The sequence below is a fragment of the Lutra lutra genome, chromosome 8, assembly GCF_902655055.1.
Source record: "Lutra lutra chromosome 8, mLutLut1.2, whole genome shotgun sequence".
Taxonomy (NCBI): Eukaryota; Metazoa; Chordata; class Mammalia; order Carnivora; family Mustelidae; genus Lutra; species Lutra lutra.
Genome location: NC_062285.1, coordinates 66,052,717 through 66,067,260, shown reverse-complemented (window position 1 = coordinate 66,067,260; position 14,544 = coordinate 66,052,717). Strand labels below are relative to the sequence as shown.

At 38.9% G+C, this 14,544-nt stretch overlaps 1 protein-coding gene across 1 annotated transcript in view; it reads left to right on the top strand.

Annotated features, from left to right (window-relative positions):
- PDZRN4 (PDZ domain containing ring finger 4) overlaps nucleotides 1-11,326 on the top strand; it is a 364,107-nt gene extending 352,781 nt beyond the window's left edge. Inside the window, exons 9-10 of the mRNA XM_047742655.1 lie at nucleotides 3,786-3,902; nucleotides 7,535-11,326. Of these exons, the coding sequence (XP_047598611.1) occupies nucleotides 3,786-3,902; nucleotides 7,535-9,061 (1,644 nt within the window). The 3' untranslated portion in view covers nucleotides 9,062-11,326. The remainder of the gene's footprint in view (nucleotides 1-3,785; nucleotides 3,903-7,534) is intronic.
- Nucleotides 11,327-14,544: the final 3,218 nt, after the last annotated feature.

Below are 14,544 nucleotides of genomic sequence, written 5' to 3'. Positions count from 1 at the left end.
TCAGTAACTGGATACTATCTATAAATTACATTGAGGAAGTGTATTTCAGTGTCAGACTAAATCCTGACTTGAATATAGTGGTTATAAAAGATCACCCTTTCCGCATATATTCCCTTTATGCCCTTGACCATTCTAAATGGATCCCATAAAGCCTGCTATAGCCCAAGGCAGAGTATAGTTATACACCTGCGGTCTCGGGAGTGGGAGAGAGCCTACACGCCTGGCTGGACTGCCTGTTTAGGAGTGAATTTAAGAATACAGAAAATGTATGAAAGTTCACTAATTATGTGGAAGTTTTGCAAACCATTTAATCTCACTGATCCCATTTTCTTGAAAAAGAACAAAATAAAGGGGCTAAATATATGTTAGTGAAATGCATGGTAAACCGAAGAGAACTCAGGGGTCCTCCCTGTTAGAGAAAAGGTATTTCAATGTCATAATGTGGTTTCCCTTGCCCTTTCCATGTAACTTCTAGAGAACCTCATTAATTTAGAATTAAAGCATTTCCTGAAACTATGCCATAGAACGGTTATAACAGACTGTGGAAAGAATCAAAATTCATGATGTAAGACTAGATCCTGTTAATCATTAATAGAATACATATGCTTGGTAGAACTGGTGGCATTTTCAAATATCTGACTACACTCCTGACCTAACAGAATCAATGTTGGAAGATGAATTTCCAAACAGGACTTCCTCTCCACAGTTGAGAAAAGATGGCTGTCTGACTGCAGGATACTCTGTCCTGTCAAAATCAGGATCTGCTTCAGCCCCTTGATCCTAAAGAAGCCTCATGACACTGGAAGAAAGCTAATTGCATTTAGAAAATCAGATTTCTAGAAAAATAAAGAAAGAAAATGGATCTTCACACCATATTTTAAGAATGTAATTTAAGCAGTACATGCTATAAAATGGCAAGAAAAAAATCCAAGAAAACCTTGCCTTTATATCACCTATATTTTTAATCAATTTTAATGTATCTTATTATGGTATTTTTTGCAAATGAATTTTACTCGTGAAAGTGTGGAAGTTTCTTGTGCACTTTTTCTAGGCTTTTTCCTTTCTTAATATTTCAGATACTCTCTACATTCTTGGAAATGATCTACAGATTTGCTGGGGGCAGTCTTATACATCTGTGCAATATTTTTAAATAACTCATTTCTTTCATTCCCTGTCAACTTCCTTTCATTTTCTTCCTTAGACCATTAAAGATATTGCTATTCTGTCCTCTTCCCCTTGGGACATTGGGGCAGAGAGGGCTCTCATAAGAACTTGTAAACACTACTCCAGAGACAATGCAGATAGTTCCTTTCTCTGAAATGGCACGTGTGTTCCACTGCTGTGCAGACAGATCTCAGTTTCATAAAGAGAGCCCCCTTTTCCTGCAGGCTCAGCTCCAGGGAAAGGTCCGCCTGGGGCGGAGTCTAAAACTCAGACTACCATGAATGCTTATTTCAGTGGAAAGGGAAATACAAGAGGGAAAGGAGGTGACTCACTCACTGCGCTGTGTATACCTCCAGCCAAAAGACTTGTCAAAATAGATGTAGGCTGACTACAGGTAACACCCAAGGATCTGTGGGATTAGCTAATAAGAAAAGAGTTATAGGAAATCCTTAATTTCTACAGTTTGTTCTCCTTATCTTTCCCACCCCTTCATTTAAATTTCAGAAGACTCTGTTCCATTATTCACTAGCTCTGTGCAAGCAAATATTTTGTTTTGACCTGATTAAAGAAAAATCCCTTGGTGTGCTTATAAAAAGTAACATTTGTAGCTCTACATAATTTCTTTTGGAGTCTGGAGTTTTTGGCTTCATAAAATTTACAAGGGATTAAAAAATGTAAAACTGGTTCACCTGGGTAGCTCAGTGGGTTAAGCCTCTGCCTTCAGCTTAGGTCATGATCTCAGGGTCCTGGGCTCAAGCCCCAAGTCAGGCTCCCTGCTCAGTGGGGGCCTACTTCTCACTCTCCCTCTGCAGCTCTCCCTGCTTGTGCTTGCATGCAGTCTGTGTGTGTGTGTGTGTGTGTGTGTGTGTGTGTGTGTGTGTGTGTGTGTCAAATAGATAAATAAAATCTTAAAGAAAAAAAGGATGTAAAACTTAGACAATTATAATCTGAATTTGAATTTTTAGTCAGCTTAATTTTCATAGTTCATCTGCATATCAAAGTCAGTGAGGTAGAACTTAGTTATTCAGGCTACATTAAGATAAATGAGGATGAGTAAATGTGTCTGCACTTTGGCCTCAAATTTGAGTAATTTAAATTCTAGGCAGCCTGTAATAAATATCAAGAAACTTACAACTACCTTCATATTAAAGAATATGAAGCATATATGCTAATGCATTTTCCGATACAACTTAATGTCCTCTCAGAGTTTGTTTTCTTTTCAAGTGTTACAGTTTCATTTACCTTTAAGAGCTTATTTTGCCATTGTTGGGTGGTGAAAATCCCTCAAACTACAGCTGAGCCTTGAGCAATGCAGGGATTTAGAGAGCCAAAACCCCCACCCAGTCAGAAATTGGCCTGTAACTTCTGACTCCCCAAAAACTTAACTGCTAATAGCCTACTGATGATCAGAAATCTTACAAATAACATAAACACTCCAATAACATATTTTTATATGTCACATGTATTATATACTCTTCTTATAGCCTAGTAAGCTAGAGGAAAAAAATGTTATTAAGAAAAGCATAAGGAAAAGAGATTTAGAGTACTGTACTGTATTAAAAAAAAAAAAAATCCACATGTAAGTGGACCCACGCAGTTCAAACCCCTGTTGTTCAAGGGTCAACTATATTGTCAATTTCGGCTCATTAGAAAGCTGCTGTTTCTTTTAACACAGAGTAAAACAGAACATGGACCGTAATTCAGTTAATTTAATCAGCATAGACAGCTAATTTATGTAATCCAGCTCCAGAAATCCACTTTGAGGCAAATTATCTGTATTGACTGTCAACACTCATCATTTTAGCAAGGTTTCCCACTTCACTTTGTATTGAGAAGCCGAAAGGATTTATTCAGTTTAATTTGTGTAAGACTCCCACCAGAATACTTGGATCCTGAGCCCACAAACAAAACCCTGCATGCTCCACACTGCTCCACTCCCTTTAGATGCAATGTTTCAGATATATATATTTTTTTGCAATTCGACCTGAAAAATGAATCAAAATAGACATGGCATAGCCTTACCTTTTTTTTTTTTTTGAGAAGAATATTTTAGAATTTTTCTGTTCTTCCCCCCAGATCAAATAAATGTCTGTGTTTGTGGCATGTAGCCATCTTGTTAACTTGGAAGCCATCTGCCTAAAGATAAAAAAGCGGTATGAGGGTAGCATCGGTGTGTTCTGGGGGTGGGGAACACTTTGTATGCAGTCTCATTGGGGGTTGTTGTTAAGGAAAAAAGCCCAATTGTCTCATGGCCCTATTAGTACCTTTGCAGTGCTTTAATATGGGCACTGTTGGAGGTAATGAGAGTGACAGCTGTGGATTATGCAATATGCTTTTCATATATTCTGAAAGACGGTAATGTTCTGTGCTGTGAGATCTACTTGGTTATGAGAGAAAATCTGTAGCTCTGTTTCAGGAAAGGATAAAAGGCACGTGCATCCAATTTTTTTTTTTTTTAATCACCTTTTCTTCCTTCTGAGAGGTGAACTTACCAGAGGCTGGTATTCTGAAGAGAATCATTATGATAAAAGGAACTGGTCAGGCATCGCCATTTAAGTTTACCCTCTTTTAGCATGAGCTCGCACTAACCTAATGTAATGTACTAATGTATTCTTTTGCAGCTGGATGAAGGCTGGTTGGAAGATGAAAGAAATGAATTCTTAGAGGAGTTAAACTTGGAGATGCTGGAAGAACAGCATAATGAAGCAATGCAGGGCACGGCCAACGAGGTGGAGCAGGTACGGCCAACGACTTGACCTACATCATTTGAAACGTTGCTAGTTTTTTTTTTTTTCTTAATATAGAACCATAAATGGAGTAAAAACAAAAATCAAAGGGTTTGATCAAACACCTCTGTAATGGTAATTTTTCTAGAGCAGATGGGCATCTCAAATGAAGCAGAGGGAATAAATACAATGTTTTTCTATTAAGATCCTTCTAGCTTGGAAAGCTTAGGGACCATTGTTGCCAGAGTACAGCAAGATTCAAATGTTGACCCGGGCACTGTTCGACCTCATTCAGAAATTTAATGGCAAAAATATGCGTTGCTTTTCAATATGCCAGCCAGAGAGAAACTATATTTCATGAGCTACCCCCTCTACCCAAAATTAATTTTATAATTTAAAATATTAATATGTCTATTTGAATAGTTAGGCAAGTATAAGACGATGATGACATGATGTAAGCCATCAATCTTATTTATGTTTGTGGTATCATGGCCCTACCTATGTACTTCTCGACAGGAGTCCCACTATTTGAGATCATTGATATCATCTCGCCTTAGGGTCACATAATCATTCAGCCAAAAATGCTGAGCTCTTCATGTGTCCCAAGCACCACACTTGATCCTGAGCATACAAATTAAAATGAGCAAAGTTTCTGCTCTTAATTAATTCACTGCTGGTGCAAGGTTACAGAGGGGCCTGTAGCGGACTGAGTCTTGGTACTCTTTTGTGATTGCCGTTGTTCCTATGGGATAAAAACAAGATCAGTGTATCCGAGATTTTTTATGTTGAGTTCATGTCAGTCATCTGCCTGGTATAATTTCATGAATGCTTCTGCTGTCAGTTTATGGATTATCCTTACCCTTATCACCCTGGTCTCAACATGAATTCTTAACACATTCTAAAAGATAGTTTTTTGGGTGTTTTGTTGTGTTTTTTTTTAATAGTTTCTTAAAAATCCTGGACAGTTACACTTAGGGACATGAAGCACAAACATCCGATCACTTTACCAAACTGCATGATGGAATATATGGCCACGTTAGCTTTCCACAACAGAGACGGATGCGTGTGTGTTTGGGCACAGGCCCGTATATTAAATAAATCATTTCGTTGCAGACTAAGTGTCAAAGCCATGTGTGCTCTACTCTGGCTGGGCTGAGCATAGATGCTCATTGGCCAGTTTACAAACAGTAGTTCATGCTCACGAGCAATGCTGCTACTGTGCTGATTGCTTTTCAATATAGGTAAGACAGATGGAATTTTTACGTACGACTTCAACGCTGGCCACAAATAAAGATATTTTTTGGTGGCAGCTGCTGGTTACAAGCAAGAAAGTCCTTGCTTCAGGCTTTTTCTCTCTTAGATACAAAATGTGACCTGATATAGAATTGACAGGGGGATGTTGGAATAAAGAAAGAAGGGAGAAATCCTGTCCAGGTGAAGTGATATGGTGTCAAATGCTGCCTACTCATCAGACGTAATACAAATGCTAGGTCTTTTGAGGTAACACTAGATGTCCCTGAGGTTAGATTTTCATTGTGTGGAAATTTTTCTTCGGCATGAGACTGAAAAATGATAAGAAGGACAGAAACCTTTAAAAGTCTGTGCCCTTATAAACAATAATACTACATGAGAAATGTCTTGGTAGAAGCATTGCCTGTCACCATAATAATTCCATAGGGAAAGGATAAATGAGAGAGGGGCATTATATTAGAAACTAGGAAGTCTAGGTTTGGGAATGGAAAACGCTTTTTTTATTTTCATACTTGCTTATAAACCAGTGACTAAAGAAAAGAGAATTTGATTTAAAAAAGGAAACGTATATCTGTACTTCAAAACTAAAATCCATGTACACATGAAAGTTTCACTTCCCATACTATCCTTGGTGTTAGGGTTGCCGCTGACACATTGTGGAACACCTCCCCTGGCATAATTTATCTGTATCCTTGGCACTCCACATAAAAAGACTAAAAAAAACAAAAACAAAAACACTAGCTTTTTTATATTTTTAAACTCATTGAAGATATGAAAAAATATGTGTAAATAATGTGGTGTATCCACTCAGATGTCCAATATCAATAATATCCTCTGGAGGGGCTATGGCAAGTGTGAATGTCACCACATCAGATTTCTATTGTCAGCTTATAAGCAAGGACCATACAGATATTTCAAGCACTCCACTGTTAATCACAATTACTTATTTAGAATATTATTTTTTTATCAATATGACATTTAAAATCTCAACATATTTTCAAAAAATGAGGAAAACTATTTTAAGGAAAGACTTTGAATCCTTAAATAACATTATACATGGTCATGTTCTCTCCTCTGCAGTTTATGTGATGTTTTGTTCTGCTTTCTGTGGGAGAAAATAAAGCAATTTTCTTGATAGACTCTTTCACGCCTGTTTTTGAATACCTTTTCTCATGCTTTCTGTCCTTCTTTAACACTAACAGACTTAATTATATTTAATTGTGTAATTACACCTGCTAGAGGGAAATATTTACATAAAATGGTAAGTTTACGTATAAAAGAAACACAATGTAGAAACTGCCATGTAGACTCGTATATGATACATGATGGAGGAAAAAATAATTTTACCCTCTTCACAGAGAAAGAATTACATAAGCATCCTCTTAGGATAGCAACAGTGAATTGTTCTACATGAAAGCTGTAAACTATCAAGGAATAAAGTGTACATATGAGTGTGTATTCACAAATATGTCAAAAATATATTTTTGTGATACAATGCCCATGTCTGGCAATCAGTGCTTCTCCGATTTTCATGAGAACTAACACTTTACTCTGAGAAGAATAAAATTCACATCTGAAGGAAGTTCCGGTTGAGAGTAGAAAAATACTTTAAGTAACCCAAAGCAGTCCTGAGATGATTTTGTTGCTTTTGAGCAATGTGATTTGGAGAGGCACTGAGGTCAGGGTACCTATGCAGGAATATGGCATCCTGGACATAGAAGAAATCCTGTTTCTGGGGGATGGCACTGGCCTTTTCTACCTCTCTCTGAGTCACTCATAAACTGATTCCATCTGGGCTTAAAGTTCCTCATCGATAGAGAGAAGGACCGAGGCTTCAGTACTAACCTATCCCTGTGATACTGTGTGCTGTCTGACTTACCATAACCAATGTGTCATAAATCAGCGAAGTTTCTTCTGAGCTTGAAGTTCAGGGAAAAAATCCTCATAATAAGGTGACTTGGCTTCAGAACTCCAGGCCTCCACACTGCAGAAGACCATTTAGACCACCTGTCTCACTCATCCTTTTCTGTGTTACCACCTCAGAGACTCATACAGTCACCTCATTTACACAACTTCCTGCCACTTTCCCAAGTAGGAGAGAACCTTAACGTAAGAATCATTTATTAAAATGTGGCCTATTTTATTTATCCCCAAGTCAAGTCTCAAAGCAGTTTTGGTTTTCTTTATTTCAGTTCATAAAAAGCTGCCTTGAGCGAAATGTCTTTATTTCTGAAATGGTTAAGGGTACTAAAATTGGAACAGCTTTCTAGGAACCACATCTTTGCCAAGAAGCATCATTTTTTTCAAGCAAGTTTTGCAACAACCTGTGGGGGGTTTTTTGTTTTTTTTTTAAATAACGGGTTTTATTTGATCTTTCCACTTTATTTTCTCAGCCAAAAAAACAAGAAGAAGAAGAAGGCACAACAGACACGGCAACATCGTCCTCCAACAACCATGAGAAGGACAGCGGGGTAGGGCGCACGGATGAAAGCTTGCGGAATGATGAGAGCTCAGAGCAGGAGAACGCCGCCGAGGACCCCAACAGCACATCTTTGAAGAGCACAAGAGAGCTGGGGCAGAGCCAAGACACTCTGGGAAGCGTTGAGCTTCAGTGCAACGAGAGCTTCGTGTCTGGCGAATACATTGACTCCGACTGCCTTGGCAACCCGGACGAGGAGTGTGAGAGATTCCGACAGCTCTTGGAGCTCAAATGCAAGATTCGAAACCATGGAGAGTATGACCTGTATTACTCGAGCAGCACAATAGAATGCCATCAAGGGGAACAAGAGGGAGTGGAGCACGAGCTACAGTTGCTTAACGAAGAACTAAGAAACATTGAACTGGAGTGCCAGAATATCATGCAGGCGCACAGGCTCCAGAAAGCGACAGACCCGTATGGAGACATCTGGGCTTTGCACGATGGAGGATTCCGGAATTATAACACCAGCATGGATATGCCACGGGGGAAACTAGACGACATCATCGAACACCCAGAGAAGTCGGACAAGGACAGTTCTAGTGCTTACAACACAGCAGAAAGCTGCAGAAGCACCCCACTCACTGTGGACCGTTCCCCTGACAGCTCCCTTCCCAGAATGATCAACCTCACCAATAAGAAAAACCTGAGAAGCACAATGGCTGCCAGTCCGTCTTCTTCTGGACAGAGCAGTAAAGAGTCGACCTCCACCAAAGCCAAAACCATCGAACAAGGCTGCAGCGCGGAGGGCAAGGAGAAGATTTCCGAAGGCAGCAAGATTTCCGAGCAGGAGAAAACCAGCAGCGAGCACATCCCTTACCTCTCTCCTTACCACAGCTCCTCCTACAGATACGCAAACATCCCGGCACACGCCCGCCATTATCAAAGCTACATGCAGTTAATTCAGCAGAAATCCGCAGTCGAGTATGCGCAGAGCCAGCTGAGTTTAGTGAGCATGTGCAAGGAGGCCCAGAAGTGTTCAGAGCCCAAGATGGAGTGGAAAGTGAAAATCAGGAGCGACGGGACGCGGTACATAACCAAGAGACCCGTGCGAGACCGGATTCTGAGGGAACGTGCCTTAAAGATCAAGGAGGAGCGCAGTGGCATGACGACGGATGATGACACCATGAGCGAGATGAAAATGGGCCGCTACTGGAGCAAAGAGGAGAGAAAGCAGCACCTGGTTCGCGCCAAAGAGCAGCGTCGGCGCCGGGAGTTCATGATGCGGAGCCGCTTGGAGTGTCTTAAGGAGAGCCCCCAGAGTGGCAGCGAGGGCAAGAAGGAGATCAACATCATTGAACTGAGTCACAAAAAGATGATGAAAAAGAGAAACAAGAAAATTTTGGACAACTGGATGACAATCCAAGAACTGATGACCCACGGGGCCAAGTCTCCTGATGGCACCCGGGTGCATAATGCCTTTTTGTCAGTCACCACTGTATGACCGAATGAATGGGATGCGACTGATTTTAGGAGGTGCTACCAGTTTGGGTAGAGTATGATTGCCTCGTTCAATGTGGCATTTTTATATATATTTTGTGACTCTTTATAGTTTAAATTTTTTGTAAGCAAAAATACCTGGTAATTTTTCATTTGTTTTTCATATGCTGGTACCTTCTTTTTGGCTGAGATCTTTCTTTAACTTGTGATATATTCGTATTACTCATTTATATATATATAAAAAAAAACTAACAAAAGGAAAGAAAACAAAAAAAAGCTTGAACAGAAATACTGAGGAGCCAATTAATTTCCTATTTTAATGTATCTATTGTAAGTTAAGATCTGGATTTATTTCTCTAGTTTACTTATTTTCTACTTTAAAAACAACTCAATGCCAAAACATTTCTATGCTTGCTTCTTGGCATAATACGTATTAAAATCAACCCTGTTAATAAATCATGTGCCACATCTTGTCTTATACGTAAAAAACCTCTTTTTAATAGCCCGTTGTACATTTAACACATAAATGGCCGTTGTCTTTGTCTCAGTGAAGTGTAGGTGGACAGTCTTCCTGTGGTATGTAGTGACATTGGTCATGTAGCTAGATAATTGTGGTAATTGTGACGATAAAAAAATAAATTATTGATTATCCTTAAGAAAAGTTATCAAGGAGTGTTTTATTTTCATTGTCCACTATGGCTACCAGATTTCAAATTAGTTATATATGTATACTCCTTAGAAGACTCCTAATTGTGGATTATAAAATGTGTACATTTTCAATCACTTTTTTCCAATAAAACTATCTTGAAATACTTACCGTAAGTCATCACACCACATATTCTTACCAGGATTCAACTAGATAATATATGTAGAGCATCCAACAGATGTTAACTAAACACCCCCTGGCCTGCCACCCATGAAAGGTAAAGCCAGGAAAAATCTACGGAAGCACATGGAGAGGGGATCAGTGAAGTGTCTGAAATGTTTATAATGGCATAAGTGTATTAGTTGGCTTGAGGTGTCATAACAAAATATCCTAGACTGGGTAGCCTAAACAACTGGAATTTATTTCTTACAGCTCTGGAGGCTGGGAAGTCCAAGGTCAAGGTGCTGGCAGATTCAGCAACTTGGTGAGGGCTCTGTTCCTGTCTTGCAGATAACCACCCTCTCCCTCTGTCTTCAGGTGGCAGAGACATAGAAAGGAAGTTGTCCACTGTCTCTTCTTATAAGGGCACTGAACCCCTCAAAAGAGCTCCACCCTCATGACTCCATCTAAACCTAATTATTTCCCATAGGCCCCATCTCCAAATACTATCACACTGGAGGATAGAACTTATTCAAAATATGAGATTTAGGGGGACACAATTCACTCTATAGTACTACATGCATTCTTTTAGTTGATCATTTGGGAATAAATTTGGGGGAATCATCTTTTTGAGAATTTCCAGCATAGTCAACTATAAATGCCTTAAATGTCAGTTTATAAAAAAGTGAGCTTGCTAGATTACCAGGTTCTTTAAATCTAGCTTCGTCATAAAAACCACATATATGTCGATCATGGTGCCTCCAGAGTAAAGGCCAAATCAGCCATGTATATGCAAACATGAGTTTGATCACATTTTCATTCAACCCAAGAGATGGTTGGAGACACAACATCTGAATATTTCTGAAGCTCCTTTCTTATTTAAAAACCAACAGTGGCTTCTTATTCCCTTTTGAATCAGACTCTGATGCCTTGGCCTTATGTTCCAGGCCCTTCATTCCCTTACCCACTTTGCCTCCTGTCCTTCTTTTCAGGTCTTCTCTGAGTTTATTCCTGGCTTCCTGTTTCCACTCTAGTTATCTTAAACTATTCTTCTGTCTGGGGTTCCTGTGCCAAATTCTACACTTCCCTCAGAGTGTAATCACGCAGACATTTTCTCTTTGGAGCCTCTTTTGATGACACCAGTTTTTCTCAGCATTTTGGCATGCACTATGATGCACCTGCGGTATTGTTTTACCTTCGTTTTTTTAATCCTGTTATTTGAATCACATAAGTAGAATGTAATGTCTCCCTGCATGGATTTTAAGTTCATGGAGTTTGGCCCTTGTGTCTCCACTCTGTCTTTGTAAACCTCTGTAGAATGCCATTTGAATAATAATGAATGCTGGTTGAATTAAATTATTGTATTCATTTATCTCTCTCTCCACATATTGGTTCTTTTGTTACTATTTTCCTTACTTTTCTAGCTTTCCAAGTTCTTATCTCCTTAAGGGTTGTTACAGAGATGGAAAAAAAATGGAACTTAATTACATACAATAAAAACCTGGACTCAGAAATTTTAAGATAAGTAATGTTAATAGCAATCTAAGGCAACTGAAAATTTCATCACTTCCAACTTTAGCCATTGTTAATACCATCACTAAGACTACTCTGAATGCACCTGGAGTTTTTAAAATAAGAATGTCTATATTAAAAGCTCAGTTCTTTCCTGACCTAACGCCTGTGGTTATTGTTTATCCTCTTGACATAGCTGGGTTTAAATATTCACTGTATTCAAATTACTCCTATTGATAAATATGATTTGGAACCAACATGTAGATTTTTCCAGAAGAAACATGGACACATCTCACAGAATGCAGTGTTTCCAAGGTTACCATTTTAATTTTATTTTTATTAAGGCCAAGTGTTCTTGCCAATTTTTAAAAAATGTGATGTTGGTATTTTTCATGTCTGTGTTTATACATTCTACAAATTGAGAAATGTCTTTTTCAAAAATCAGTGAATATCTGGAACTGTTACGTTTTTATCTTTCTACGTAACCTCTCTTTGTGCTAAACATGTTTTTCTAGTAAATGAATAATAAATCTGTTGCTCAGCAAAAAAAAATAATTGCTTATACGTGGGATATTTTATTTCAGTTCAGAAGAAATACGTGAGTGTAAAGAAGAAAAATATTTTCCTTGGACAAACCTTTGAAATTCCATATTGTTTTTTATACTCAAGATGTGACAGAAATTGGTGTTAGGATCCACATGTGACTGATCTAGGGGGTGGAAAATAATGCATATTCGATGGGTATCTCTTCACAACATACCATGAAGAAGGCTATTGTGGCTATCTTCTTTTGTGCAGATTGTCCTTCTCTGAAGACGTAACGTAGGCTGGAGGAGGACTCCTATAACGTAGCCTTTCCGCAGCTGTCTACTGACTTAATCCATGTCTTATTGGTGTGTCTAAATCTTCCACCCAAACATGTTCCTTTTATCGCTCCAATGAGCTTCTGCTCTCTGCTTCAAATTCTTTGCTTTGTGCTGGACATCATTGTTCACCTTCTCTTTCATGCTTATCACCTAAATCTGCTCAAATTTCTCTTACATCTGGTCAGTCACAAAGCAGTGTGTTATTTTTTTCTTCAAAATGTGTCAAGCTATCTTCGGAACCCTAGAACACCTTTGGCTGGACTGTCACTGCTTTGTGCCTAATTACTTGAGCATGTCTCTACCTGGTCTCCCTGTGTGTCCTTTCCTATCTATCCTATCTATCCATACAGTGGCAACACTTGACCTCCTAAATGTCACTTCACTCACTTGCTTAGATACCTTCGAGAGTCTTTTCCTGAGCTTGGGATACAGTCTGAGTGCCTGAGACTATCATCTAAGGACTTCCATAATTTAACTTCAACCTGTTTTTCCACCTGATCTCATACTTCTCTCCAGGGAGGGACTTCCAACTCAGACCTCAGGAAACGTGTGCCTGGGGTAGATGAATAATTTGATGCTCCTTCAAACTAATATTCTTTAAAGTCTAATTAAATTTATTTTCTATGAATTAATAGTTATTAATTAATATCCATTTTTTTCTATTACTAATCATTAATATAACTGGTGCAATATAACTAATATGATAGCATCATAATTATTACTAAATAATTTTTATTAATTTTTACTTAATAAAGGACACTGCAACAGGTTCTCTAATTCATTTCTAAAAAAAGAAAAACAGTTTAAAAAAAAGTCTCCCCCGGCAAATTATTTCTCACTTATTGGAAGTTTTGTTCTTTTTTCAGTTTTCTATCACTCTTTTCAGAATGTATGTGTTTGGAAGTACATTAAAGGACTTGGACTTTAGACAGAACAAACCATTTCCCCCTATAAATATGCTTGATATAGTTTCAGAATTTCAGTGAGTACTGACTACAGGAAGGCACTGACAAAAAATAATTGACCAAGGGGCGCCTGGGTGGCTCAGTTGGTTAGGCAACTGCCTTCCACTCACGTCATGATCCCGGAGTCTCTGGATCAAGTCCCGCATCGGGCTCTCTGCTCAGCAGGGAGTCTGCTTCTCCCTCTGACCTTCTCCCCTCTCATGCTCTCTCTTACTTGCTCACTCTCTCAAATAAATAAATAAAATCTTTTTAAAAAAATTGACCAAGATAGTCACCTAGTGAGGAGAACTTTGATATTTTTCTGTTCTTTTCTTTTTTGCTGTTTCCACTCAAGTGGCTGCCCTTCCCATCCAAGGCAGAGCCAGTTCACATGGCCGCCCCACTATGCTTTTGCTTTAGTCAGACACACCTCCCCACAGGTTTTCAAACACACCATTCTCATTTCCAACATCACTCTTTACTTACTGTGTTTTGCGAGTCAGACAAAACTTTCTCTTTTACCCCTGTCCATCCTTCCATCGATGTTTATTTCCTATCTTTCCATCTCTCCAGGAGACCTGCTCTAACTCTTGCTAACAGCACTCTTATTTCTAAACACTCATAGATGATATTGTCTTAACACACGCTTGGCTTTCTACCCCACAGAGTCTACTACTTTTTTCCTATAATGTGTCTGTCATGAGTATAGTGCGTTGTACTATTAGTCACCTTTGGCACATATGTCCTTCTGGCATTTCTTCTGTTTTACCCAACAGCAGCTGCTCAGGATTTTGGGTGCCATGCATTTTTTTAACACATCCTAGTCAATGGTGTTATATTGAAGAAAAGAGTTGCTTCTGGGTTCATGGACCATCTCTAAGCTAGAGTCCTGCTCATTGTTCAATATCCCACTACATATTTTTAACTTCTTACTATCTACTACTTACTTTCTGCCTCCCCACTCAGCCACTTACCAAGTTTGTATTCGCAGGCAAGTTACTGAAGCTTGCCACTGCTTAGTATAGTGGAGATCATTATAGCTTCTTTCATACATTGAGAATTAAATGGATTAATACATATAAAGAAGCTAGATAAGTACTGGCACAGAGTGTGCACTCAAGAGATATTAACTATTATTTTTACTTAGAGGTGATGTGTATCACATGTGGCTGATAACACCGCAAATTCCTCAGCTACTAAGCCCTAGATCCTGGAAGCAAACTCGTGATAGTCTGCCCCCAAAGTTTCTCTTCCTTCCACTGCTTTCAGCCTCCCAATAAATTAGGGATGGACTTTAGAATTAATAGCAACTTGTTCACGAAGCTCCATAAGTTCTGCTTCAAACAGGAGTCCAGACAGT